This window comes from Recurvomyces mirabilis, assembly GCF_035927965.1.
Source record: "Recurvomyces mirabilis strain CCFEE 5264 chromosome Unknown scaffold_7, whole genome shotgun sequence".
Taxonomy (NCBI): domain Eukaryota; kingdom Fungi; phylum Ascomycota; class Dothideomycetes; order Mycosphaerellales; family Teratosphaeriaceae; genus Recurvomyces; species Recurvomyces mirabilis.
The window spans coordinates 364,546-392,397 of NW_027041941.1; the positions used below are offsets into that span (position 1 = coordinate 364,546).

Consider the following 27,852-nt stretch of genomic DNA (forward strand, 5'->3'; position numbering starts at 1 on the left):
GCACTCGCGATGGCAGGCAAGGTCCAAGTCAACGGCACAACCTCCGGCTACAGCCCGGATGTCCAGTCCCAAATCACCACAGCGCTGTTGCAAAGCGGCGGCGTAAAGCGCATACAAGAGACGCTCCAGCAACGCCTCGATGAGGATGGCTGGACACAGAACCTGCGCGATTATGTTGACAAGCTGTTCAGGAGCGGCGAGGCTACGACATACGATGATGCTTATACCAAAGTTATGCAGCATATTGGGGGTTCTGCTGGCGAGCCAAATCTGTCTGTGCCGAGGAGCGCCAAGGAGGGTGGTGCGGAGGTATTGAGGAAGGAGTTGGAGAAGGTGTGTGTGGTTGAGAAATGAGAGAGTAAAGACGTCAATATCCATGGGAAGCAAATACAAAGTGCTTGCGCGTACACCGACTCGAGAAACTACCACTGGTATGATAGCTGCTCAACTGACTGGCTAGCGATCAATATCGTGGACTGTCGATAGTCGGTTTGGCTCAGATCAGACCAGGACTTGGTGCGATTGAAGGAGGGCTTATCACAGCATTACTTTCCCGTCACGACTCAACCAGAAATCATGCAAGCACGACAGCCCGTCGCAAGGTCGACGGTGGTAGCAGTGTGGTACTGGTGCCTCAGGTGAATCCAAGCTGTCCCTGACAATTCGTGGAATTTCCAGCTAACACCTCTATACAGCATATCAACCCGGTAGCGAAAGACTGTATGACCATTTTAGTCACGCAGACCTTCCGCATGAGAACCGTTGGGGTGGCAGATATGGGAGCGTATGCTCGATCTGAGGCGCGAGGCTCCGCACGGGCATCACTTGCGGGAGTTGCGTCAAGGCGGACTCTGTCATAGAAAGATGGCACTACCGACAACGGGTGGAGTGGAATAAGTTGGTGTTACGAGCTTGGGTACTAGTGCCACCAAGACTCGAAGGTACGATCTGTCACGTATGTTTCTCACCGCACGACACGAACACGGACGAATCTATACCCAATGTATGACAGTCATCCACTGCGTAGCCCGAATACCATATGTCCATGTCACCATTGTCGGGCTTTGCTATGCACTCCACTTTTACATCAGGCTGCTATCTGACCTGTACGTGTGATCTGCTACGACAAGACCGTTAGTATGTATCAGAGCGTATCGGTTTAAATTCTTGGCCCACAAGCTTTCCTTAGACCTCTTGGGAAGTTCTCTGGTTGCAGTATTAAAGCACGGGTCCACTTCTGGCTTGTGCAGAAAACTAGCCCCACGCTCGTACGGCGACTTTCTGGGATGCGGCAAGACAATCGTCCGCAACAACAGACATGCTGCCAATCGCACATAGATCGATTACACCGCGATTATGGCTGTGAAGTCTCCGTCATTTTACAGTTAGTGCGCTGTATACATATACTCCCGCTCGAATCCAGGTAAGGTCTTCACGTACACTTCATCCTCGTCACCCTGTTCTTGCTCTCACTTCACTCTTATTTTGCTATACCATATTCCTCCTCCACTAGGCTACCAATAATGGCTAAACGATCAACACCCTCCACTATGCGGGTATGGAGGTACGCTTCCGCTCAAGGAGGACTGGAAAACAATCTCAAGCTACACGAATCGGAGCCATTGCCTACACGCAAACCTGATCAGCATCTCGTCCAAGTCATCGCAGTCGGACTCAACCCGGTCGACTACAAACCGGCAGAAGCACCTGTGATCGGCAAACTCGCTGTCAAGCTACCTGCGACCCCTGGTTTCGACATCTCGGGCCGCATCATCACCGCAGCAGACGGTTCGAGTCTGAAAGCCGGCCAGATCGTGTACGGCGCATCGAATATAAATCCTATGGCTGGGGGTGCATTGGCTGAGTACATTGCTGTCCCCGACGAGATCATCGGACCTGTACCATCAGGTCTCTCGCCGATACTTGCTGCTGGTGTGCCAGTGGCCGCGATCACGGCTTATGGATCGCTCGACGGCCACATCAAAGCGGGCTCGCGTGTATTTCTGAACGGTGGCAGTGGTGGCGTAGGTACATTCGGCATCCAAATCGCCAAGGCAATGGGAGCTCATGTCACTGTCTCATGCTCGTCTCGCAATGCTGAGTTGTGCCGCTCGCTGGGCGCGGACGAGGTATTCGATTACCGCTCGCGTCCTCTACTGGAACAGCTCCAAGAAGCCACAAAGAACGGCCGGCCTTTCGATCACGTCGTCGATAATGTCTTTAGCGATCCGGCTCTGTACTACAAAGCTCACACGTATACGACACCCGCAGCCAAATTCGTCGAGGTGGCCAGTGGTCCTACGTTGTGTTTCATGAAGTTTGCACTTAGTGCCAATCTTACACCCAGGATACTTGGAGGAGGAAAACGCAAGCTCGTGATATTCGTCTCGAACATCAATCGGCAAAACCTCGACAAGATCGCGGCACTGATTGCAGATGGCAAAGTCAAGCCTGTCACTGACGAAGTTTTTGGAATGAGCGATGCTGTCAACGCATACAAGCGAGTGAAGACGGGGAGGGCAGTCGGCAAAGTGATCATTGATGTCAGTAGTGAGATGCAATAATGGTGGGACTTTGAAGGTAACTACTGTACTTGACCCTCGAACGTTATTCATCATTAACGATTCCTTGGTCGCTGTATGTGCATGTAGGCTCGCAAATAGCAGTACTCCTAGGAGGTTTAAAAGACTTGCAGGCAGAGCGGAGAATAAATATAGCAAATGTCATGTGACTGGTCACTAGCCTTGGTCTATCGGGAGTGATTTAAGCTTCTAGTAGCCCGATCCGAGGAGTCCAGATCGTTCACACCATAAATGATGCCAACCACATACCTATGAACATGGCCATCTCTACTCGCACCCGTTTTGCACGATGGGATGCCTGTCACGTCCACCAGCCTTGCCCATCTCTTGGGACTTGTCTGAGAGCCCGATGCGATTTCCTTCAACCCTTTGGAAGGCAGCTGATTGCTGCTGCGCCTGAACATCCGGTGGCCTGATGGCACCACCAAGCCACAAACGAATCAGCCATAAAGTATGTCGGCAGTGGGTTGGGGGCAGTAGTACCATAATAGGATCGTCAGCTTCTACCACCGCTTAATTCCTTCGTCGTCGCTCTCTTATTCCACTCAGATTCTCCGAACGCGCTGTCTTCAGCTTGAGATGGCCGAAATGGAACAACTCGTGTCAAACAAGGGTGCCTTGCATACAATGATCCCCGTGTATGATGAGTCAATCGATAATGATGCAGGTCACCATCCACTACCGGGCGTGAAGTCGATTTCTCGGAGGTCAGTCTACGCAGCCATTATTCTGCAAACTGTGCTAGTGGGCTTTCGTGCAGTCGTGGCACTGGTAGATGTACGATTAGTACGGCAGGGGCCTCCGACGACCACTACGCACGCTTTGTACGTGACAGGTACGACCATTCTCGCCAGCGCTGTGGCGACCTTTACGACATCCCAAGTCCGTAGGCTCTATTTCTTCGACGCCTCATCGAAAGCAAGAGCACAGCTCCTGACAGGCTCCAGCTTCCACCAACGGCTCCGGACAATTCTCAGTCTTGGCTCCCTTCGCGACACCATGCAGTCTTGGGACATTGCTGGATCTTTTCTGCTAGTCGGCCTAATCACGACGGCAATAGTATCCGGAGTAACTCCTTCCACGACGCCCAGATATCTGGATACACCTACTTATTTGGTCCTCGACGATGTCCATTGTTGGAGCACATCTAGTAGTCGACCGAACTCTACCGACTTTACGTGGAAATTGTCAAATGGCTCATACATCGGACTCAACTCGACGTTCGATCCAGTCTGTCCAGCTAGCAGCATCATCCGGCAATTTCAACAGCTGTATAACCTTCCTCCTGACGGCTAGGGATACGTAGTCGACAACACACCTGTCCGCAAAAGTGCCTTGGGAGCTCCCAATAGCGTGGGAGACTTCTCTTATGCATTTGGTGCTGGCTTGTCCGGTTGGTCGGCGGCCTGGACTCAATTCGCATCTGTCAGCGCATGCTTCCCAACTTTGGTTGGAAACCCTGTACGGTGCCAGGCGGCGGGTAATGTGAGCGTCCAAGCTCATCGAGTGATAGTCAGCTCAGGAAATTGCAATATCTCCACCGAGATCCACTCGGTCGACCCGACGACTCAGGGAGCATCGGCGGCAGGAGCATGCACCGCTGGGCACGATCTCGGAACAGCTACAATACTGATTGGATCGGTGAACAGTCACGCGGTACAGCTCGCGACTGCTATGCTCGATGGGGCGTGGCTTAATGATACCAATCATCCTGATCATTATGCTGTGACGTGTACAGTCGATATCACTCCGATTATAGGCTTTCGTAATCTGACCTATGCACGCCTGACCGCACCCAACACTGTGGGAGCGTCCTACGCAGAGGCCAGTGGGGCGTCTTTCGGAGTTAGCGGCAGTGGGGATGGTTGCGACTTGGTCGATACAGAAACCGGCAGTCATATTGACAGGAACGCTATTCTGACTGTAGAGGCACTTTCAGCAGGCGCTTCGGCTTCTTGGCCACTGCTCAGCGAAGGCTCGTATAGGGATGGCTGGTGGAGCACGTTGTGGCAGGCCACGCAGAATCTAGGTGGGACCGTGTTCCAGCTCCGAAACAACTCCGCAGTTGATCTGGAAGCCTTCCTTACATTCGACCAGTCGACGAACTCTCTCGAAGATGCACTGGGCCTGGCCAGCGCTGTGGGTCTCGGCAGCTATTACGGAAGTTTCAATCCCGGCTCGCTCGTTAGCGTCGATGCGATGACAGTGCTGGATGGGACAAGAGTCGGACCTGGTCGACGGTGGGCTTTGGTGTCGCTGTGTCGGTACAATAGATCATATATGTTGTCGAACAAGATCCGACCGCAGCAACAGTGCCCACCAGGCCTTTCGAGGCAGTGCCAATGATGAGCGCTGCAGTAACATTACGCTTGCCCGATGCTGTCGACTCCGCACTCAAAGCCGTGGTCTTCGGTGTTGTCGTAGTCTGTCCTATGGCGCCTATGGCAAATACGAAGGCGAGAGCTGCGATGAACATTGTGAGACGTTTTGAGGCTGTTGTGAGGAAGATCTATGGCTGGGGCGCGGTCGCAATGGACTACATTTGGAGGGTGCCTTAGTCCTTTATGAAGCATTCGCATGGCTTTCTGCGTTTGAAAGGCATTGTCTTGCGTACCACGGCAACGCGCATTCTCGCAGGTCAGCGCGGCAACGGCACGGCGGCATAGTGCATGTGGCAAAGGGTTAGTAGCTACGCATGTCAATAGATCATGTTCACAAGAGCAGCATAGCGTCCCATGGCTGGGTTAGAGGACAAGGGCTCGTGTTCTCTACTGGCTGCACAAAGGATATATAGTAGCTGCGCTTTTGCAGCACGCCACATTCCAGAGGTTCGATGAAGTAGAGGATCAACAAGCAGGTATGGAGAGCTCGTGGGTAGTCATGACTATCTGTCTGCCCTCGTTTCGGAGGATCCGCGAGCGAAGTCTGTCCTATGCTCGGGTAAATGTCCAGATTCTGAATGTGCGAATGGAGAACGATATGTGTGCTCATCGGACGAAGAAGCCTGGCAGTCGTCCAGTCTCCATACCTCGATGAGAATCAAGCACCGGCTCAGCGCAGCACCCTAGGTGTCGATGCTTGAAGAACATGACGATCCACGACCAGGACGACGTGCCGTGGATCGCTCAAGACGCGGCGCTCCCTACGGTGTTGACAGAGTACTGTCTTCCCTATCCATCTTGACATGTGTCTCCTCTTGCTCCATGGTGCACCCCATTCGTTGACTTCCGTCCTCGTGATGGCCTCAGTCGTGCAGGATGAGATGTGACTTCACTATCGTGTTTTCTACTTCTACCTTGTGCTGCTATGGGCTCCGTCAGACGCTTGGCCGGTCGTCGAATGTCCTGATGGTAAGCCTCTTCCATCAATCTGACGCATCGGCATCTAATGCTAGACTGTGGTTGCTTGAGTCAAGATAAACGTGGTGAGACGCGACTCGGCAGCGAATAATAATGCCGATGCTGGCTGACACCTTCCTCATTCGGCACCACGGTGAACATTGCGTGATAGGCAGCGTCACCGTCTCAATCCTTTCACGACAAGCAAACATATAAGTGTTGCCAAGGTCTATTCGCTGCCATGGCTTTGCAAATCCATTACTGTCCAAGCTATTGCTATGGCCGCAATTACCACCGGCACGGTAGGTTCGTCACGGGTTCATTGTATATTTGTACTAACGTGTGCAGACTGCGCCAAAGGCCATATCCCTGGATGAGCAGACTGGCAAGGTCGAGTCTGGCTACTCGTCGGTACAGCATGGTATTAGTGGCATAAGACATCGCAAACCTCTGATTGAGGATTATGTCTTTTACGCCGAGCAGCAACGAGCGCATGAGAAAGTGGTCGACGACAAACAGTGTGGCGACCACAATCCTGCCTTCTGATCAAAAATTGCTAACATGACGAAAGCATGCCACCACGGATAGCAGACAGATTATTCGACATTGCTCGTGGTATCCTACCGACAGGCGACAACGTCCCCTCGTCAGGATCCGATGAACTGCAAATCGCTGGTCTGACGGACATCGAGGTGGACAAGGTCAACGCTTGGAGAGCCATCCGGCAGGCATCATGGGCTGGAGCGTTCTATCTCTGCACGACGGACATTCTTGGACCATTCAACGCCCCATATGCCTTCAGACAGAATGGATATGTACCCGGCACTTTACTATACGTCTTCATGGGAAGCCTCGCATTCTACTGCGGCGGCCTGCTCTGGTGGCTGTATGTCAAGCTTGATAGCGATCGCTTCCCAGTCAAGAGCTACAGCGACATCACGGAACGGACTGCTGGAAAGTACATGCGCGTACTCGTCACCTGGCTCGTCTTCATACACATGATCGTCAACGTGGCGACCACCAGCCTCAGCGCAGCTCAGTCGCTGTACCAGCTATCAAAAGGACGCATTTGCTTCGTCGTCGCCATTATTGTCTGGATTGTCGTCGGCTGCCTTCTCAATCAGATCCGCACGCTCAAACGATACAGCTGGCTTGCAAGCTCGGCTATTTGGATTAATCTACTCGTGATCTTCCTCTCTGTTGGCTTCATAGCACATTCACCACCGAACTACACTGCTGCGAAGGCATCTTATGGTATCGAAGCCGGTCCCGTCATTACGCAGAAGTTCGCTACCTACCCTTTCTACGAGCGCATCAACGGTGTTATGAACATCGTCTATGCTTATGGTGGCGCCACGATCTTCCCTCAGATCATTGCGGAGATGCGCAGACCCATGGACTTTCTGAAAGCTTTCTCCATGGCTCAGGCAGTCATTTTCAGCATCTACGTCTTCTACGGCCTGTACGTGTACAGCTTCCAGGGTCAATATACTTTGCCTGTCGCCTTCCAGGGCGTCTCAAAGTACTCATGGCAGACGGTCGGCAATGCACTCAATCTGGTTTCCACCATCATCGCGGGAGGCCTTTACGGGAATATTGGCCTCAAGATCCTTTACGTCAACGTCATTGAGCGCTTCTTGAAGGGACCAGCTCTGCTGTCGTCCCGTGGACGACTGTGTTGGTCGTTACTTGTGCTCGCCTTCTGGTGGGTTGGCTTTGTCATCGGCAGGTAAGTCAGATAGACTGGTCCATGCAGGATGAGAGATTCATGGGGCCGTACTGACGATCTTCGCAGCGCTATACCACAGGTGCAGACCTTGAGTGGCATGGTCGGAGCCGCTACCAACATGCAATTCACCTACAGCTTCCCAACTGGCTTTACTTTCCTCTACTTAATGCAGCTTGATGCAGCTGCGGATGACGCGCCATACAGCCCTGACGGTGCTACCGGGCGGGTCGATACTTGGCAAAGTCTAAGCAGGTGGAGACGGGGCTTTCTTGGGAGTCCACGTACTAGACGACCAATACTGCAAGCGTTCAAGCTGGTCAATCTGGTTCTTTGCATCGCTGCTTTGGCCACGGCTGGTCTTGGAATATATGGATCGGGTCTGTCCATTGCAGCGGCCTTCAAAAGCTCTGTGGCTACATCCTTCGGTTGTGCCGCACCGGTGTAGATTGTGTGCCTTGCCATGCACAGCCTGGCTTCTATGTTGTAACTCCGTCATCGTGTCTCGATCATCGTCTACACGACAAGCCTCGCCACAACACACTCCAACCGCCAAACGCCGAGCTAATGCCGGTGAATAATATCAAAGCGCCGTACTTCGTCCCGAACGCCCACTGCTGGCTGGCTTGTATGGCGCCGAGCTGGAGAAGACCTACGCCAGAGAGACCTCCCGCAACATAGCCAATGCCTCGAGCACCATTCATGAAGCCATAAACCATGCCGGAGTTAACAGCCTCATTGTTCTCAGCAGCTTCTTTCTCGATCTCGTTAATCCAGCCACCCCAGGTCGAGGAGTACGCCGATGCGAAAAAGCCGAAGCCGATGGCGAAGGATATCAGCAGGCCGGCTATCGTGTTCGATTTTAGACCCCACAGCAGAAAGACGCTTAAAGCGGATCCTATGGCCGAGACCAACGTGGTGACGGTCGAGGAGACATTCAGCTTGTCATGAAGCAGTCCGAATCCAGTACAAGAAAGGATACCTGGTGCGTTGAATAATGCTATCATGGCCGCGCTTTCTGCTGCTGGTAAGTGTAAATATTGCGAGGCGTAGATTGACAAATATGTTTGTGGCAGACCATAACCACAGCTGAAGACGATGTTGGCGATGCTGTAGATATAGAATGTCCGATGTGTCAAGAAAGACCAGGGAATGTTTCGTTGTCGTCGGAGTCGTGTCGTTGGAGGCAGAGGTACTAAAGCAATGCCTGCCAGGCCTATGACGAGTACAAAAGCTGCCCAGATACGTAGGGCCCAGGCAGATCCTAGTCTCTGCAGCATACCAGACATCAGGAAAGGAGTCGCAGTACCGACGATATTCTTCATCGAGAATGCGACGGAATAGGCCGTCGCTCGATTGCCTCCCCGGAACCATGTGTCGATCCATAAGGTCGTTGGGGTGTAAGTCATTGCATTACCAAGTGCAGCCAGAACGCCCTGCAATAGAACGAGCTCTCCGACAGTAGTGCCCCATGATGAGCCAAGGAAGCTTATCGCCGATAGCAAGGTTCCCAATATGGCAATGGTCCGCTGCCATGGCACCCAGGCTTCCTTCTCCAGTAGTGTCGACAGGATTGGCATGGAGAGGTACATCACACCATTCGTGGTCGTACCAATGATGCCGGTCGAGCTGTTGAATCTATGCTGTTTGGCATAGGTGTCTTGAAAGATGCCGAAAGTCATTGCGAACCCCCATATGGGAAGTTGTAGTAGGCCACACCCTAGCAAGATGCGAATTACAGGTTTCGTGTTTGGTTGATCTGGCGGCGAGTGATAAACCTCGACGCTCTCGAGCTCGATGTCCTCCATTGTTCGATTTGAAGCAGAGTATTCTCAGCGATCTTGATTATAACAAGTTATGCGACCCTTTGGTGTTAGCACGAGAGTATATATCATACGGGGCCAAACACAACTCGGGCTTCTCGCCGAGCGAAGTCGGCGTGGTCTCCGGGCTGCAGAGCCACTCAAAGTCAAAATATCTATAGGTCCAGGACACCGAAATACCACCCTCTGCAAGCAGCACACCACAATTTAATACGGTGACTCATTACAGACAAGGTACCCTATAGTGTAGCGAGGCCTCAGAATGCACCTTAAGGCCTGACGAAATTCGGGAGACTCAAAGGATCGACCAGTCTAAAACGAGACTTCACGGCTTGCAGTTGATCCTTGACCGCACGAGCTGTTCTCGGACATGCTTCCACTCGTGGGATGCCTGGTATACTGTTACTCAAGATATGGTCCAGGAAGCGGAGTATGTTAATGATGTGCCACAACCCAAGGAATTCGCCCACGAACTCTTCTTCACACCACTTGAGCGGCGCAGGTGCTGTCCACGTCTGCATGGTCGAGCAGAATCGTGGTCCTGTGTCTCTCGAGCGCTTGGCCACACCGAGCAGAAATGGTACGGACGCGAAGATCCGGTTCACCAGAGTAGCTGTACTTGCTCGCTCGGCCACGGCCGGAACGCTCGCACGTCTTTCGAGCTCATTGATAAGTATGCGAGCGCAGTAGCCTTGACAAAAAAGAGAGGCTATGTCGAGGGATGGATAGTGATCATATGGCACGTCCGAGCGAGTCGTTGTCGGTACCTGTTTAGAAACGACGGTCCAGCTCGCAGGTATCGTAAGGTACCATGACCCGAGAATTTGTCCTAGTTGGATAATGTCATTTGTGCGATCTACATACTCCTCATTCGACTGGGTCGAGCGGCAAAAGGCCAGGGTCCGCCCGATAACATCATCCATGAGCAGTACCGGGTTCAGTGCTCCGGTAGGCGTGATAGCCGTTCCATCTCTCACAGGCGTCTCCGGACTTGGAAGTTTGTGCAAGGCGTTGAAGAATGCTCGATGTATGGCAGCAGAAGCCAATGGGTGAGCTTTGCCAGTCTTCGATGATTCGCATTCGTACTGCTCTAGCAGTGCTATCGCCCCTTGATAGTGGACCGAAGTCGTGATTCGACTGGGATGCACATTGCGAATAGTCTCGGCATAGTCGAGCAGCAGGATCGCAAGCAACGTCTCTGGTCGACGCCGCTGCTGCAAGTCACTGACAGCGATGCATAAAGCTCGACAGGCTCGAGCATACATTTGACATTGCCATGGAGTCTCGATACCATAGTTGAAGCATGAAGCTGCAGACACGCCTGAAAGCACCTTGGTGGCCAGACCTAATGGCGACTGTGAAGCAGCTGTCTTATAAAACGCTTTGATATCTGTAAAGAGTCCACGATCGGTCAGTGGATCTGTATTGAGTCGTACGAATGTGCCGAAGAAGAAAGCCACGCATACATCACCGATATGGACAGCATCAAGAGATCCGTCGGAGACCGGCAGAGCTGTGAAAGATGTTGCCTTTAAATCATGTTGTATGCGTCCAGGTTTCTTGGCTGCTTCCACTGCAGAATAGATGTCTTTGAACACATAGCCTCCATGATCGCAGTATTGACATGCTGACTTTCGACTGTTGCAGCGCCGACAAGCTGGACGGCCCAAATCACAGCGCTTGTGAATTTGCCGGCATGCAAGACAGCCTTTGCTCGCGCGAACGTACACCATGCACAAGTGAAATGGTGATGTGTAGGAGCATTGTCAGGAGGACAAAGTGGCGAAGAGTTGTACTCGATGTACGAACAGCCAATCAGAGCGACTGCTCAATTCGCCCCCTTCTAGGCAAAGCGCAGATGAGTCGAGACAAGGGAGTGCTTTGCTGCTTGCTGCGTCCTCTCAAACACACTTGAATCATTAGATCCTTTGCTTGACAACATGATAGAGGCACAGCACTACCTTTCCGCTGGGAAGGCTGTATCTCGGTTCAGTCAGGCATATTGAACAATGGCTTGCCTGGCGATTCACGCTAGGATACGAGCAGAGGATCAGTACGAGTCATCCGCGTAACCTGGACATCTCGGCCCCTTTCATCTTCAATCTTCAGCCCTCGGAAAAAGACAAATGCTGTCTGATAAAGTGTACAATGCTTTTTGAATTGTGTCCAAATCGACCGCTGTCCTACCACGCAGAGACCGAATAGCACTGCTTTCAGTATCCAAGCCAGAAGCGAGGATAGCATTGTCAGCACCGAAAGGAGTTTACAGTTGATGATAAGATCTTGGTGATGACGAGTATTATTCGAGAGCCTGGTACGAATGGACAGCAATCGGGACCGGAATGTGATAGCTGATTGCAGACAGGCTTTAATGAACGCCATTGTATCGCTCGTGAGGCTCTAGGTCTCTACGGCACTGTGATCTTGTCCGTGACATATGCCTCGCCTTTGCCTTCGACGACATCACTACGAAGCTTGCTTACACATACACTGAGGCAATGTATCTCGGAGCATGCAATGCTGACCACCATTGTCGTGAATGCGGAGAGCGAGCGACCCAGACTCGCCTCAGTCTCAGAGATTGATATGAGGAACCATCTATTAGTACTGGACGATCTTCGTGCTGCTTCCGACTACGAGACTGCTGTCCAGGCCCTACTTCACAAAGCACAGAATGATAAGCTCGACTTCACCAGCTACCCAGCATGGCGCTTATATGCCCAATCGCTGCCTTCAGGATCTGCAGGCCATCTGACTTTCATGGCGGCCTTTTCTTATTCCCACGTACTTGCAGACGGGACATCTGGACTGATCTTCCACCGTACACTTCTTGATACACTACAAAGACGTGATCGCACATCTTTCGACGATGACGCCACATTCAAGACGCCTACATACGCGCGACCATTGGCCCCTGCTCTGAATCGCGCTGCAGACTTCCCGATCTCATCGTCTTTCTTGATCCCACCATTTGTCAACGAATTCTTCCCGAGATGGTTGGTGAGAAGGCTCGGCATGGATTTCGAAGACAAGGAAGTATGGATCGGGGCTGCCGCTCGTCCACCTCTGCCAGCAGCGGGAGAGCTTCTTCCCACGAGTCTGCTCTTCAAGCAGGTCCCGCAGAGCGATATACAGCGCGTGCTGGTCGTGTGTCGGAAGTTTAGAGTTCGTCTTACCGGTCTGCTAGCCGTTCTGATCGCTCAGAGCCTTCGGAAAGCACTGCAAGCTCGTGGCCAGGAATACATGAAATTCAACGCCATGCTCCCTATTGATCTTCGTCGATGCATGCCAGGGCATGGAGATGTGATGGCAAATTACCCTTCTGGTATCGAGGAGAAGATAGTGATCAACGAGGCATCAACTGAGGCCATGAACGAGGACGACTGGGCGATTGCTCGTCGCATCACGGAAAAACTGGCCAGCAAATCTGCCACTCGTAAAGATCAGCTCATGTCGCTACTCAAATACATCAGCAATTTCCGTGAGTGGATCATCAAAGAAGCTACCAAGCCATCAGACAAGTCTTTCGAGCTCAGCAACATTGGCGTCTTCGATCCTACTATGACCGAGCGGTCTGCGGCACCGAAGCAAGACGATTCCGCCATGTCCTCCTGGCAAGTTCAGGACGTTGTCTTCTCACAGTCAGCCCTGGCTACAGGTGCAACACTCCACGTAAATGTAGGGTCTGCAATGAATGGCCCACTTTCAATCACTATGACCTGGTGGCCGGGTATGCTTGGCGTACAAGATGAGGAAGTTTTTGTGGGAGAAGTGCTAGGAGATGTGGTACTTCGTCTAGAGTCGATTAAGTGAGAAATTGAAGGTAGAGCCTACAGAATGGATGCACTCGAGTATTGAGCATGCGAATTGATGGCTACCCTTACTTCTTCACCAGCCCGAATCTCTCCAGACTCTCCGCTGGAGCCACTATAGCCTCTTCAGAGCTCCTTGCCTCCCACCCGAGCCCTTTGATCGCTTTCTCGCTTGTCGTCACCTTCGACTTGCCGAGCTCAGGAACGATAAGAGCGACACTAGGGTCGAACCAGCTCACCACCCTGAACAGAATATCTGGTAGCACGCGAGAGGGCACATTGTGAGCTCTGTCTCCGAGTCGCTTCCTCAACACGGTTGAAATGTCGAGCATGGTCACTGGGCCTCCAGAATTGGCTATATAACGCTGTCCAGCTGCGTGCGGGGAAGTCATGGCGCGGAGATGAAGGTCGGCGACGTCGCGCACGTCGACAATGTTCCAGCTTAGACGTGGTAGACCTGGCCTGACATGATCATTCTCGCATTAGTATGACCCGAGAGAACGGCAGAAGATGTACGACGTACATGCCGCCATTCATCAACCGACTAATGACTATTATGCTCGTAGCGAAGTTCGCACTAAGGATCGGGCCATAGACTGATACGGGGCTGACGACCGAAAGCTCCATGCCGTTGCCCTCCTTGGTAATTCAGTCCCAGGCGGCGCGCTCAGCGATGATCTTGCTTTTTGCGTATACTGAGACTGGGTGAGCGGAATTGTTCATGTTGGTCCAGTCGTCCTCTGTGAAAGGCTTTGGTTTGCGGTTTGGATGGCCATAGCTGACCTTGGTAGGAGTAGGTGTGTCAGTTGAGACCATTACCTTGAAGAGAGGACTGATGGTTGACAACCATGGGTCCTCCTGGTTAATAGTGCACTGGTTGAGGCGTGATCACCACTTACCGCACTCCCAGAGCTGGTCAACACGACCCTCCCGACGCTCCCAGCAGCCCTAGCAGCCTTCAACACCCTCAGTGCGCCATCTCTGGCCGGGATAATCAAGTCATCCTCGTTCTTCGGTGCCGCGCTCGGGAAAGGGCTCGCAACGTGAAGGACATACGCGCATTCTGCACAGGCTTGAGCCCAGCCGTCGTCCTTGGTCAGCTCTGCGGCATGGAACTATACGGTGTCGATTTGAGCCTGGCTAGAACCTCCGACCTTGAGCATCTGGCGCACCTCATCGCTGCGTTTCAGAGATCTAATGGTTGTCTTTACCCGGTAGCCTTTCTCCAGAAGCTGGACTATGCAGTGCGAGCCGATGAAGCCGCTGCCGCCTGTGACTAGGACTGTTTCTGTGGAGGACATGGCGAGTGGGTATTTGGGAAGATGCGGAGGCAGTCTTGGAAATGGATGATGGACAATGGACTATGGGGAGAAGGGGATATGGGAAGACAGCGACATATTTATGCTTACCATGCCTCCCCCTTCATTTGGCTTGCTCGTCTACATGATGTGAGATTGCAGCCTCGGTAGAACAGTAATTGAGTGAGGCTTTTGAGCATCCTCTGCCATCGACGCAGTCTCACACATGAGGTCGGAGGAACTGTACCCGCCGAGGTGGAGATAAGGTGGAAGTGAGGATGAGTAGTAGAAGCGACTCGAGTTGGATACCCTTCAGTCGCTACTGTGGCACGGTATTGATCTTGCTTCACTGCAGGCTCATATACGGAAATCATGCTTTGACGTCCGTGTTGATGTTTGGTCTTGGTGTTGCAGAGATGTCGGAGGTTACAGCTCTGCGACTTCGGGATCTGCAGCTGCACGACAACCCTGCATGCAGGCCAATGGACTTTTTCTCACTCGTATGTGAATCTTTTGCGACATTGGTGACTGGTGATATACCACCCCGAATGCTGAAAAGCTAAGTGGATATTCTTTTGGTCTTTCTCCTTCCCATCCTGTACATATTCTCCACCATGTCTCTCCGTACATGCAGCGCGCGCCTGAACGCCGTTTTGCGGAATCAATCGAGTGTCGTCACACGAACAATCAGACGACAATATGCTTCAGCAGCGACAGCCGCCTCGAGTCTACCGGCAGGATTGAAAGAGGCCATCGATGTAAGTATCCACCTCCTGGGCGAAACATCAAAGCGACTAACGACCTCGCGATAGAAAGAAGCTCGTCTCTCCAACCCCGATCCTCAATATGACTCCCAAACAGCACGTCTCGTCGATGCACAATCTCCCTTCATGGTTCCCACCTACGTCCGACCACCGCCGATGTTCCAGCAAGGAGAGGGGTGCTACATATGGGACGTGGAGAATAGGCAGTACCTAGACTTCACAGCTGGTATCGCAGTGAACTCGCTTGGCCACAGCGATCCCGAAGTCGCAAAGGTATTATATCAGCAAGCACAAACACTTGTACACAGCAGCAATTTATACTACAATCCTTGGACTGGTGCGCTGAGTCAGTTGTTGGTGGAGAAGACGAGAGAACATGGTGGCTTCAATGCAGGCAAAGCGTTCATCTGCAATTCTGGCTCGGAAGCCAACGAGGCGGCTATCAAGTTCGCGCGCAAACACGGACGGAGCGTACAGTCAGACGGCAGCAAATTCGAAATTGTCAGCTTTCATGGATCATTTCACGGCCGGACGATGGGGAGTCTCTCCGTGACGCCCAATCCAAAGTACCAGAAGCCCTTCTCGCCCATGCTTCCAGGGTGCAAATACGCTACCTACAATGACATGGATTCGATCAACGAGCTGGTCACTGAGCATACTTGCGGTGTCATCATCGAGCCCATCCAAGGCGAGGGTGGTGTCAATGTTGCCACACCCGAGTTCCTGCTGGCTTTGCGCAAGCGATGCACAGAGGTTGGCGCAGTCCTGGTCCATGACGAGATTCAGTGCGGTCTATCAAGGACTGGCAAGCTGTGGGCACATTGTGATCTGCCTGCGGAAGCGCACCCAGATATCTTGACCACAGCCAAAGCACTCGGCAATGGATTTCCCATCGGCGCTACGATCGTGACGGACGAAGTCAGCAGCAAGATCGTGACAGGCGATCACGGCACCACTTTTGGCGGCAACCCTCTAGGCTGTCGAGTCGCCCATCATATCCTCGGTCGACTCGCTGCGCCAGAGCTACAAGCCGGTGTTCTGCAAAAAGAAGCTCGATTCCGTGAGCACATGTCCCGACTACACCAGCGCTTTCCAAAGATAGTTCAGGAAGTCCGTGGCCGAGGACTGATTCTGGGGCTACAGCTCTCTGCTGATCCTACGCCTGTTGTCACTGCCGCAAGGGAGAGAGGGCTGTTGATCATTACTTGTGGTACGAATACTTTGCGATTTGTGCCGCCGCTGATAATCAGCAATGAGGAGATTAATAAGGGTATGGCGATACTTGAGGACGCTATGGTGGCTGTGTTCGAGGAGCCGGGACATATTGAGGGGACGGACGGACAGCAGGAAATGCGATGAAGAGAATGCATTGCTTCTGATCTGGTTATGGTGTCCACAATCTTCGAGCAAGGCGTGGGTTACATGTCAAAGGCATTCTCGATCGAGCATCTCCCAGGACCACGGGCAATACCGTATCCAACAGCACCAAAGACCGAATGGGATTCCAAATGGCCACCTTCACCCTACCTTGCATACCTCACTGCTGCCTCTTGGCCGGTGCTCTGCTCCGCAGCAGTCCATTTTAGGTTTCGCACTGAATATCTCACAACGCCTGCGCAACTTCTTCTCTGGAATTCAATATGGGAGCCCAGAAACCCCTGCAAAAAGTTATCTGGCCTGACGACCATCACCACATAACATTAGCAAACACTGCTGCAGTCTTCTGGCGATGGCAACACGACATATCAGCCGCAAGCCTCCAATTAGGGCTCAGCTGTGCCTTTGACAGCCATCATGAGCTCACAACCGCTTTTCCCGCTCTAACCGCCAAATTGCATGGGTTCCGTCGTATGACGCGCTGTTCAGTCCTCATTATGTCTCAGCCATCCAAGCCCTCTCGACACAGGGCTCAGCTATCGCCTTTCATAATTGTCGAGTTGCATGGCGCCGTGGGATGCTGCAAGGTAGACGCCCCTCTCGTCATTGATGATTGGCGTGGCCAACGGCTCCTCGAGCACCGAACGGTCCCTATCGACGTGCAACACGATATCTCGATTTAAGGACCATGGTGCGATGGCTGTGTGTCGAGACGGACGATACACCAGGGCTGGCCAATCTTTGGAATGGGAGGGTAGGTCCGCAATGAGCTAGATCTTCAGCTGTGGTCGTGTGGCAGACGATGGATGATCGAGAGCATGTGTGAGACGCTTTGTTCCTGCTCTACTTGCTTGCAGATGGGCGAAGAAGACCTAGCCCTCCGCAGAGTAGCACCGTGTAGACTGGCTCCCTGCAAAGAAGCTGCATCAGATAGCGGGACCTAAGCATATTGCGAGCTCCTCCGATGGTGGCGACTGCACGACGACACTCGAATGTTATGCGTATATGTCAATGTTGACATCCGCATACACATTCACCCGTGCTCAAATTGTGTCATTTCTGATTTTCAAGCTTCGTCTTCTTACCACTTCAGCCGTAGTATTGCACACCGTGATTCGCTTTCCATCCAGAAAACCCTACTTGGTGAACGTCCAAGAACTGACATTCGTGCTGGAGGTGGTCATGCACGAGCAAATGATAGTACCATCCCTCGGCTATCACGGCAAGCTTCATGCAGGCAAGTCTCCACAGTCCGGACAATCATAGAAGGTGAACTAGAATAGCAGGCCGAAGGCGGCGCGCAGGTAAGGTTATCTTGCACAGTACTGCCGATGTCATTGAGATGATAGTCTCTTGGACGAGCACATTCTATGTCCGATCGCACGAAGCACCTATTACGCACGCTTCACCGCGAACCGTCACAGGCAGACTTTGCCACTCCGGGCCGCTATGGGCAAGGAAAATGAAGCAGTCGAGGAGACCATTGCGACCACTCCGACAAACGAAGCACGGATCGTAGATAGCTTCGAGCCAGCAGCACACATCCAAGATGAAACACTCAAACCACAACTTTCTCGGGTACCCTCCTCGGCACCATACAGCATTTTCAGCCCGAAGACGAAGATGTTCATAGTCTTCGCGGTATCCATATCATCACTGATATCACCTTTCGGCGCAACCACTTTCTATCCGGCACTGGACGTCCTAGCCGAAGATTTGAATGTCACCCCGACTCTCATCAATCTGAGCTTGACGACCTACATGATCGCCCAAGGCATTGCGCCGTCGTTGATAGCTGGCATGTCTGACAATAGTGGCCGGCGGCTATCCTTCATTGTCTGCTTCGTCATCTTCGTGATCGCCAATGTCGGGCTGGCGCTGCAGACGAATTATGCGGCATTGCTGGTGCTACGGATGGTGCAGGCTTTTGGGTGTAGTGCAGCCATTGCGCTTTGTACAGCTGTTGTAGCGGACATCGCCACTTCTGCCGAGCGAGGTCGATACATGGGATATGCCACTGCGGGCTTGCTCATCGGACCGGCCTTTGGACCGACTATAGGGGGTGTGCTAGACCAGTATCTAGGCTGGCGCTCGACTTTCTGGTTCCTGGCCATCTTCGGAGGGTTCTTGCTAGTCACCTTCACATTTCTGTTCCCAGAGACATGCCGTAATGTGGTCGGCAATGGTAGTATACCCGCGAGAGGGGTGAACCTATCGATCTTGGGGTACCTCCAGCAACGACGGCATGCAAAGCAGATGTATGAGGATGATGAAGTCGAAACTGCGTCGGTGGCTCTGGCTGCCAAGCGAAGAGGCAAGTTCACGTTCCCGAATCCATTGCGTACGCTTGCGATTCTGGGCGAGAAGGAGAGCTTGATTGTGCTATTGTATAACGGTGCCTTTTTCACGGGCATGATAGGTAAGCTCTGAACATATCAAACGATTCAAACGTTGAGTTGACACAGTGGTAGGTTTTGCTACGCCGGCCATACCTGTATTGTACAAGGATATCTACAACCTCAACACCCTTGACATTGGCCTCTGCTACATCACGATGGGTGTAGGCAGCTTGACGAGTGCTCTCACAATGGGTCATGCTGTAGACTGGAACTTTCGACGGCATGCCAAACGACTAGGTGTTGTCATTACTAAAGGCAAACAACAGGATCTGTCCGACTTTCCGATCGAACGTGTACGGCTAGAAGTCGTGGTGCCTGGGCACGTTATCGGTACCTTGGCAATTCTGGCATTTGGTTGGACATTGAAGTATAGGACCAACCTTGCCGCTCCTGAGATAGCCCTGTTCTTCATCGGCTTCGGCGTATCTACGTCCTTCAATATCTCGAATACTTTGCTCGTAGACCTACACAAGTCGACACCTGCGACCGCCACCGCAGCTGTAAACTTTGGTGAGATCTCATTATCCTGGCATGGAAGCACAGACGCTAATGGTGCTACAGTGAGGTGTCTCATGACTGCAGGAGCGGCCGCATGTATCATCCCACTATGCAATGCTATTGGTCCCGGCTGGGCTTTCACGTTGATTGGGCTTGTCTACGTAGTGCTGATAGGAGTGCTCTTCCTGCTCATGGCGAGAGGTCAGCAATGGAGAAAGGAGACCAACGCGAAGAAGGAGAAGAAGCGACTTGAGAAGCTGGCCCAACAAAGTGCTGAGCGGGACGCTGAGTCGGAAGTGGGTGGAGATCAATTTTCATTGCACAAAGATGAAAAGGGCACCAACAGTCGATAGTAGAGTCCTAATCAACCTTATGAGCGTCAGCCACATCCGCTGAGGGTAGTCGTTCTTCGTGTTGAGCGTGTACCGACAGGAATTCACGCACCAATCGATTGCCAAGTTGAGCACGCGTACTCGTTCGACCAGCATCTAGAAGAAATGGCTGATCGACAAGCAAGCAAGGCATCCGCTTCTATGTCGAGAATGAGAAATGCCGGTCTGGAGACTACGATGCCATCTCAAGCATCTGCTAGTGCTTGTCCACCCACAGAGAGATCTCTTGACCAGTTGACAATCTCGGCAGCATGGAGGCCTTCATAGTACCTGTACTCTACTACACGCCGACTGCGACTAGCGGTACGAGCATGATCAACCTTGAGCGGCAAACTCATCTCTGCATCCATGAAGGCTTCACTTAGTCTACGGAGAGCTCCAGTAGGATCAAGGAGTCTCGACACGGGAGCGCCGAGTCTCAATCCAGTCAGTTGTCTTGCGCATTCTTGATGATCCAGCCTCTACCACAGCTTCATCTGGCGGAAGCCGTAAGACCTTCCACTCGACCGATCACCACAATGCGGGCCTCTCTCCGAGGAAGCTGGACATGGTGCGCTACCGTATCTCCCAGCAGCTATATGGCCTCGCTCCTCGAGGAGAAGATCGAGTCCTGTGATGCTTAGCTGCCTCCGGGACTTTGCTCACATGCGCTCCAAGCTATGAGGTCAGTGACAGATCTGGATGACATTTGCTGTCGCTCTTTGGCAGGTTTCGTGCAGTGTGTGTGAATGAAGCCCAAATCTGTGTAGCCGTGCCTAAGCTCGCAATCTGATCATGTCCACTTTTCTGCAGCATTTACACCCAATGGCTTTGATGTTGTGCTCAGCCAGGGTGCTGTACTAATTTGTAGCGTCGCAGTAGTATATAACCAGTCAAGACTCGTTGCAGCATTGTGACGGTTAGAGAGCAGGAGGCGATGAATGTTTGCAAAGCAAAAGGCCTCAGGACAGCATGCTCCATCCAAACTGGTCGGTGTAGATGCGTACAACTTAGACCTTCTACGTTAGGGTTGTACGCTTCCTGCCATTAGTCATCCCGACGCGAACATCAGACTTCACCATATCATTCCCCAGCTCCACAACCTGGCCTCCCCATGCGACGAACTATTTGACGGCACTAGCATCCGCAATCTCTTCGAATGCGAGCATTTACACAAGACTGCCGGACTTCATGTAGATTCAGAGTACGGCCGCCGCAAGAACAGCCCCGGATGGTAGCAAGCACGTCTTTGAGCAGTCGACATACTGCCTATATAGAGGCAGACAATACGCAATGGCTCATCCGTACTCCGGGAAATTGGCATCCTTTAGATTGCTCGACAGACTTTGCGCCCTACCACTCTTTGCCGGATCGGACGCACTCGTTGCTTCGCGAGGAACGGTCGACTAAACAGATGCTAGCAGGGAGATCTGTAGTCCCCGCTCGAGCATCACCTTCAGTAGCAATCCTCGGGCCCGAAACATCGTGTCTGTGTGCTGCCAGGTCTATGAGCATGGAAGCAAGGGACCGTCATAGTCTGATAAGATACAATATCATGGGCGAACACGGCGGCCGGGAGAGAGGCAGACATCCAGACATGGCAAACACCTAAGTCCTGATCTCAGTCTTCAGATCACGCTCCACGCGCTCGGCGAGAAGTACGGACAAGCTACTCGCAGTTGCTGACTGGTGTGGGAAGCCATACGCCATTGAGATGGAAGGCCGCATTGTGTTGGGCTGCGTCGTATGAGCAACGTTCTACTGCACGAGATGTCCTGGTATCTCCCTTGCCCAAATAGACGATCAGTGAATGCTCTGCTAGCGCAATATCTCGCTAGGAAGACGAAGCAGTCACTGTCCGCTCCCGAAGCTCATGCTCGCGCCGCAAGCCGCTGCTGCGTGCACGGACCCTTGTTCTCGATCCCCTTCAAGTTCGCGTTCCGACCGCAACACCTTCAATGTCGTTTGCAAACCTGTGTGAACCAAGCTGTTACTGTACAGGTCTTCAAACACCTAGTCCGCCGACCCTACATATAGCGTGTCCTAGCGCTCACACCCAGCAAGGTAATGTCGGTACAACTGCTCATCGCACTCGATGCTAACGCGTTTCCAAAGCAAACCTTCTGCGCTATGGCTTCACTCCAGCATCAAGCGAGCCAACAACTACCCGGCGCCAAGGCCGAGCCGTCTGCATCACATATCGCAAGCCAATGGGATGACTTCTTTCTAAAGTCAAGCAGAAAAGGCTCACCCGAAAACGTCAACAAAATCTTCCAGAACGAGCACTGTGTGCTACAACTCGATGGGGATAAGATCACCGATGCGGACTTCCCACTTCGCGGCAGCAAGCAGGAAGCAGAAGGCACACGGAAGCATCTGTTCGGAGTCCATCTAAGTCACAACAGTCAGCAACCCGGCCTATTCATTGTGCATGGAAAGGCGAAGCGACCGTCTACAACCGAGCCGATCGACCTTGCGTTTGACTCTCCTGCAGTGTTGAGAGGTGCGACGGACCAAGCTGTGAGTTGTCATATGATCTCGCGTTCTCAGTGCGGGGTCTTCAATGTCAACCTAGCCAAGACAAAGGGTGAACAAGAAAAGATGCTTGCTGGTTGGCCCAAGCTGTGTCTCACTGATATCCCTGATCGGGAGTACACAAATATGATCCTTGTTGAGCTCGAAGTCGTCTTCCGGGCTGAGCAATACCCAGTCTGCCGTTTTCGTAGCGAATCCGATGATTCGCCCACTGCGACATTGCACATCAACGCATTACAGAACTGCAGGACATTACGCCTCATAACATCTATGCAGAATCGTGAAGGCGCGCTTGACTGGTACGAAACCATTTCGAGGCATTGCAAGCGTCCATTGAGGGAAGGCTTCGACGCATTCTGGAGCTACCAAGATCAATATGCGCGAAGCATCGGAGATTTTTCTGGCGGTCTGGCCCAGGCCATGTATGATGCGTTCATGTCCCAAAAGACTGTACCCGAGCTACCCAACTATTTGTACGACAGCAAGACTCAAAAGATCACAGACCTCGACACCTTTGCATACGTCAGCCCGCCTGTATCCCCAACGTGCGAACACGTCACCAGCAAGTACATGATCGCACTTTTGCGCGAATGGCAACACATGTCCGCATATTGCGATTATGTCTCCAGTTTGAGTCATCTTGCGCCCATCGAAGCATGTCACTCAAACGGACTAGGTGAAACCGTTTACAGCATCGGCATCAAGTTCAGCCCGGGGGTAGACGAAAAGGTAGCTCCAGCACTAGGAAATGAGTTCACCTGCGCACTCGATCTTACGACATCCAGCTCCATCATTTTCCCGAGCAGAGAATCGCACTTGCGAGGTCACTGGAAAGATCGTGGAGCCCATGGATTCCACGGAATTCGACTTCATCATGGAGTGCTGTGTTGCGAGCTGGTCGGACAAGAACAACCTCGACTACATTCTGTGTGAAGCCACGAACTTGGACGCTAGCGCCGCAGCGCAGATCAAGGCTCATTTCAGCCTCAGTCCAGGTCACTCGACTTTGCAACCTCGGATGCATACTATACTAAGGGTCGGAGACCGGCCCGTTCGTCCTGTCGGCGTGGATCTCTCTCGTCTCCTTGTCGGAAACTCTCTGAAAGAGAGTTTGGACGATCAATCTTGCAGCCGAGTTCACGCGGAGGTTGCACCGTTGGGATGGACAGACTCTGACGGCCGAACAACGTGTCAAGACCATGCAGCTCGTCAACAAACTTCGAGATATGGCAGACACGCCCCAACAAGAGTTCTTCGACAGATGAATTCAATATTGTTGCGAAGCCTTCTGTCAGCTGATCGGTACACCTGGATCAGGCAAAACGAGGACCCTGGTACTGGTTGCATTTTCCTGTGTTCTGTACGATCAGCGTATCATTATCACCGCTCAATCAAATGGGGCAATCGACCGGATATTCGAGAAACGGCTCCAAGTCAGCGAGCTGATCCAGGGGCTTTTGACTGACTCCGGGCTCGACATCCGCTGTTCGCGCGCCAACACTACTGGTGCTGAGATTTACATGCGCTTCGCCGTCGACAAGCAATTGCCCGTCAAGTCGGCACACGCAGGAGTGCATCCGCCCCAGCATACGGTGGCATATCTTACTCACCGAGAAGCAATGCAATGCGCGGACGAACAAGGGGACACCTGCATCCATGAGTATGGTCGCATGCTCAAGTCGTCGAATCCATCAACAAAGGCTCAGATCATGGCATTTGCGGAGCAAGCAGAGGCGGAAACCTTGCCAAATGCCACGTTATCTTGGCCACGCTCGATACGTTATCGCTTTTGCTACATCGCGGCCGCGTCAAGGCTGATGTCATTATGGTTGACGATGTCTCGCAAATGACTGTACCTCAGTTCAACCTCGCGGTGCAGTCCAACCCCACCATGCGACATATGTTCATATTCGGCGACCCGTTGCAACATGGCTCTCGACCCAAATCACGGTCCAATTCATCAGAATTCGGCGTAGCACTGAACAGGTCACCGTTCGAGGCTTTCTTCCTCCACTCCAAGCAGTGTTGCTACCTCATGGTCAACTACCGCAACCCGCCCGCAATCGTCAACACTATGTTGCCGAAACTCAAGTACCCACGCCTCCTCTCTCTCGGCGACCATCGTGATGATGACATAATAGCCAGCGTCGAGAAGTGCAAAGATGACCGCTCTTTCCTGAACGGCAAGCTTGCCACACTGGACTTGCCTGACAAGCCATTTGTTTGGGTCGAAGTGGACGGCGAGCTTTCCAAGGAATACAGCGGTGCGAGCAGCTCTATTATGAGTCTCCCGTTTCGTGGATCTGGTAGTGTCAAGGGTCAGCAGAAGTCCTATACGGTGCCTCTCGATTCGCCTTCTCGGACAGCCCGCCACAACCCAGAAGATATCGATACCTGCCTCAACATCGTTCGCTTCTTAGTAAAGAAAGCCATGGTCCACCCGACGAAGATTGTGGTGATCAGCAATTACGCCAGGGACGCAGACGTAATGAACAGACAGCGCCGACGTGAGGATGAGGCCGGCCATGGCCGCCTCGTTGACACTTCCGCTTCTTTTGATCTGCATGCCGTCCGTATCTGCACAGTCGACAGCTTTCGTAGTGATGAGGCCGATGTGGTCATCTGGCACTTGGTCGGGGTGGAGCAAAACACGGTACCGTACGTCTCTGAGCCAACGCGAGTGAGTGTGGCCATGAGCCGTGTCAAACAGCTTATGTTTCTGGTTGGTCCGCATCGCAAGCTGAATCGCATGCGCCATGATAAGTCGCCAGACACTAAGGAGGCTCGAATCCGAGGCCAGGCGTTGTGGAGGGTGATGGATTTCTTCCAAGAGTGTAGTCACATCGTGAGGCTGGATGGTAGTGGTGGTTCAAGGCTCGATGGCGTCCCTGTGACCCGTCTGCTGGAGACATCGAGCATCAATAAGAGGAAGCATGGGGATGAGGCGGCGGCACCAAGCAAGAGGCGCGGCACCAAGCAAGAGGAAGCATGTGGATGATGCTGCCCCTGATACCTCCAGTCAGACGCTTGGTGACTTGTACTAGGCATCTAGGTGTGCTGTTGAGGTTGAGGCTGGTGCAGACAGGGTAATTTTATAGTATAGAAGGCATACCATTTCAAACCAAGCTTACTATTGTGCTTCTTCCACCGCATGTGCTAGTCTTTACACAAATCACGTTGGAACGGATCAAACTACCATCGAGCAAGACTTTAGTTCATGTTCAGTGAACGCTACGGCTACTGCCCAGGAGGAGGATCTCAAGATTTCGCATCAGCACAATACTGCTCTGTTCCTGCATCTGTCGTTCAGCACGAAGCCACAGAAGCGCTTGAGTTCACGGCTCGGGTTTGCGGTATCGGAACTGGACTTTAATGCTATCTACTGATATCTTGAAACCCATCGGGCGAACTATTCAACTGAAAGGCAGTGCTATGAGTTCCGCCGATGAGTTTTGATATCGAGGGTATAGGTGCCTATACGTTTGTTGAGACTGTCACTTGCATTATGGATATACAATGATGACCTTGCCAATAGATGTCACAATACTAGCTTGGAGTCAATGACAGTGATAGATTGCCAAATTACCATCCCGAACAAATGTAATATCAGTGTGTCAACGGCTAACGGCCAGATGATGTTTTCAACAAGCATGTATCCGAGACACTTCAAAGTCAAGAACATTCAGATGTGAAACACACGCAGACGAGAGGAGCTGAGGAGTGCAGCGAAGTATAAGTAGGTCATGCAGGGCCCAGACTCTTGGCCGACAGTGACAACTGACAATGAAAGCGATTTGTTTGTTGTGGATGATTTTGTGCAATTCTGAGCTGGAAACTAGAACGCTAATACTACTATGCAACAGAGAATGCATTGGCCTTTGGCTATGCAAGGCCATACCATAACCAGTAATTACCACTTCCATCCTATGACCGACGTTACCTATCGTTGAGTCATCCCAACCCTTGGATCCTACCATGAAACATTAAAACTCCCTTCCATTTCATAGACCTGTTCTGTGAGCTGAACTTCAGCCCCACCCTTCCTTGTCCCAAAACGTCATATGCACATCGAAGTCGTGTAATGCAAGCCCATCACTGGTCCCACCCAGTGATATATTAATGATCGTCAAGTCATGTCACGAACATGCTTAGAGGAGGGCAAAGGCGAAAAGAGCGCCCATGCCGAGGAGGCCACCGCTGACGGCGTTGGGGACGGCAGCGCCGGTGTAAGCGACCACGGATGCGGTTGGGGAGGCGACAGTGCCGTTGGTCTTGGAAGCAATGATCTGGCCATCGCTCATCTGGGAGACCACACGGCCAGTGGAGGTTGGCTTGGGCGCCTGGATCTGTCCGTCAGAAATCTGCGAGACCGGGGCGACAGTTGGCTTGGGAGCTGAAGTGCTAGCCTGGATCTGTCCGTCGGAGATCTGGCTGATCGGGCGGGCAGTGACGGAGGAGATAGTGGCCTTGGTGGAGGCTTGGATTTGTCCGTCGGAGATCTGGCTGATGGGCTTGGCAGTTGCGCTGGTGCCGGCACCGGGTTGTCCATCAGTGAGCTGAGTGACGGGCCTGGAGGAGACGGGAGTGGCAGTGACCTGGCCGTCGGACTGCTGCGAAGCGACACCTGAGGTAGAACCAGCGCCGGACATGACGAGGTAGATGGGCGAGCACTGAGCTCCTGTGGACTGATCGTAGAGGTTGTAGAAGCCACCGCTCAGGCACTGGTAGAAGATGGCAGAGCCACCGAGAGCAAGAGAGCCGTTGCTGCAGGCGGAGAAGCCAGCAGTGTAGAGGGCGCCAGCCTGGAGTGGGCTGTCGAACTGGAATTGGTGGTTGGCGACAACCTCTCCCTGGCGACCCTTGGCGTCCTTAAGGATACCGTTGTTCAAGGTGATCATGAGGGTGGTGTCATCGGAGCTTTGCCTCTGTTGTTTAGATTAGTGACTGAGACGATCGTTTGTAGTGACTGATGTTGTGTAGACATACCTTGGCCTTGGATGATCCGCTCTTAGTGACATTGACGGCCGAGATCGTAAACTGACCGCTGTAGTTGGGTGAGCAGCCGGCGGGAGCTGGGGCAGACGGAGCTAAGGTAGAGGCTGGGGCCTGGGGAGCGGCGGCAGCGAGAGCCGCAAAGGCAACGGAGGCGATGGTGTAACGCATGTTGGCTGGAGCGAAGGTGTTGTTGGTATTAATGAAGCTGGATTATTATGTGCAACGAAGTGCAGGTCGATGAAGCGACGGTTAGTTGTTGTTAACAGATGCTTGGAGCGAGAGTAAGTCTGTGACTGATGAAGCTGCTCGCGGAAGGATGCGGAGAGGACTTTTT

At 52.5% G+C, this 27,852-nt stretch overlaps 13 protein-coding genes across 13 annotated transcripts; 9 read left to right on the forward strand and 4 right to left on the reverse strand.

The window, feature by feature from the left end:
* Positions 1–9: 9 nt before the first annotated feature.
* LTS14_003338 (uncharacterized protein) lies at positions 10–860 on the forward strand (the record flags this gene model as incomplete). Its single annotated transcript, XM_064836043.1, has 3 exons — positions 10–333; positions 501–638; positions 696–860. 3 exons carry the CDS (start codon positions 10–12, stop codon positions 858–860), a joined length of 627 nt encoding a protein of 208 aa, XP_064696252.1.
* A 663-nt stretch (positions 861–1,523) lies between these two features.
* On the forward strand, positions 1,524–2,564 carry LTS14_003339 (uncharacterized protein; the record flags this gene model as incomplete). The annotated part of the gene is made up of 1 exon (XM_064836044.1): positions 1,524–2,564. The coding sequence occupies one exon, from the start codon at positions 1,524–1,526 to the stop codon at positions 2,562–2,564; it is 1,041 nt and encodes a 346-aa protein (XP_064696253.1).
* A 3,634-nt stretch (positions 2,565–6,198) lies between these two features.
* On the forward strand, positions 6,199–6,466 carry LTS14_003340 (uncharacterized protein; the record flags this gene model as incomplete). The annotated part of the gene is made up of 2 exons (XM_064836045.1): positions 6,199–6,222; positions 6,269–6,466. 2 exons carry the CDS (start codon positions 6,199–6,201, stop codon positions 6,464–6,466), a joined length of 222 nt encoding a protein of 73 aa, XP_064696254.1.
* A 26-nt stretch (positions 6,467–6,492) lies between these two features.
* Positions 6,493–8,094, forward strand: LTS14_003341 (uncharacterized protein; the record flags this gene model as incomplete). Its single annotated transcript, XM_064836046.1, has 2 exons — positions 6,493–7,649; positions 7,716–8,094. The coding sequence occupies 2 exons, from the start codon at positions 6,493–6,495 to the stop codon at positions 8,092–8,094; spliced, it is 1,536 nt and encodes a 511-aa protein (XP_064696255.1).
* A 61-nt stretch (positions 8,095–8,155) lies between these two features.
* On the reverse strand, positions 8,156–9,454 carry LTS14_003342 (uncharacterized protein; the record flags this gene model as incomplete). Its single annotated transcript, XM_064836047.1, has 1 exon — positions 8,156–9,454. One exon carries the CDS (start codon positions 9,452–9,454, stop codon positions 8,156–8,158), a length of 1,299 nt encoding a protein of 432 aa, XP_064696256.1.
* A 284-nt stretch (positions 9,455–9,738) lies between these two features.
* LTS14_003343 (uncharacterized protein) lies at positions 9,739–10,747 on the reverse strand (the record flags this gene model as incomplete). The annotated part of the gene is made up of 2 exons (XM_064836048.1): positions 9,739–10,683; positions 10,733–10,747. The coding sequence occupies 2 exons, from the start codon at positions 10,745–10,747 to the stop codon at positions 9,739–9,741; spliced, it is 960 nt and encodes a 319-aa protein (XP_064696257.1).
* A 1,239-nt stretch (positions 10,748–11,986) lies between these two features.
* Positions 11,987–13,282, forward strand: ATF1 (Alcohol acetyltransferase; the record flags this gene model as incomplete). The annotated part of the gene is made up of 1 exon (XM_064836049.1): positions 11,987–13,282. One exon carries the CDS (start codon positions 11,987–11,989, stop codon positions 13,280–13,282), a length of 1,296 nt encoding a protein of 431 aa, XP_064696258.1.
* Positions 13,283–13,349: 67 nt separating this feature from the next.
* On the reverse strand, positions 13,350–13,908 carry LTS14_003345 (uncharacterized protein; the record flags this gene model as incomplete). Its single annotated transcript, XM_064836050.1, has 2 exons — positions 13,350–13,743; positions 13,805–13,908. The coding sequence occupies 2 exons, from the start codon at positions 13,906–13,908 to the stop codon at positions 13,350–13,352; spliced, it is 498 nt and encodes a 165-aa protein (XP_064696259.1).
* Positions 13,909–15,193: 1,285 nt separating this feature from the next.
* Positions 15,194–16,702, forward strand: ARG8 (acetylornithine aminotransferase; the record flags this gene model as incomplete). The annotated part of the gene is made up of 2 exons (XM_064836051.1): positions 15,194–15,337; positions 15,392–16,702. The coding sequence occupies 2 exons, from the start codon at positions 15,194–15,196 to the stop codon at positions 16,700–16,702; spliced, it is 1,455 nt and encodes a 484-aa protein (XP_064696260.1).
* A 1,467-nt stretch (positions 16,703–18,169) lies between these two features.
* LTS14_003347 (uncharacterized protein) lies at positions 18,170–19,970 on the forward strand (the record flags this gene model as incomplete). The annotated part of the gene is made up of 3 exons (XM_064836052.1): positions 18,170–19,139; positions 19,192–19,629; positions 19,681–19,970. The coding sequence occupies 3 exons, from the start codon at positions 18,170–18,172 to the stop codon at positions 19,968–19,970; spliced, it is 1,698 nt and encodes a 565-aa protein (XP_064696261.1).
* Positions 19,971–22,118: 2,148 nt separating this feature from the next.
* On the forward strand, positions 22,119–23,456 carry LTS14_003348 (uncharacterized protein; the record flags this gene model as incomplete). The annotated part of the gene is made up of 1 exon (XM_064836053.1): positions 22,119–23,456. The coding sequence occupies one exon, from the start codon at positions 22,119–22,121 to the stop codon at positions 23,454–23,456; it is 1,338 nt and encodes a 445-aa protein (XP_064696262.1).
* Positions 23,457–24,179: 723 nt separating this feature from the next.
* Positions 24,180–25,521, forward strand: LTS14_003349 (uncharacterized protein; the record flags this gene model as incomplete). Its single annotated transcript, XM_064836054.1, is given in 2 exon segments — positions 24,180–24,183; positions 24,203–25,521. 2 exon segments carry the CDS (start codon positions 24,180–24,182, stop codon positions 25,519–25,521), a joined length of 1,323 nt encoding a protein of 440 aa, XP_064696263.1.
* Positions 25,522–26,671: 1,150 nt separating this feature from the next.
* Positions 26,672–27,686, reverse strand: LTS14_003350 (uncharacterized protein; the record flags this gene model as incomplete). The annotated part of the gene is made up of 2 exons (XM_064836055.1): positions 26,672–27,448; positions 27,510–27,686. 2 exons carry the CDS (start codon positions 27,684–27,686, stop codon positions 26,672–26,674), a joined length of 954 nt encoding a protein of 317 aa, XP_064696264.1.
* Positions 27,687–27,852: the final 166 nt, after the last annotated feature.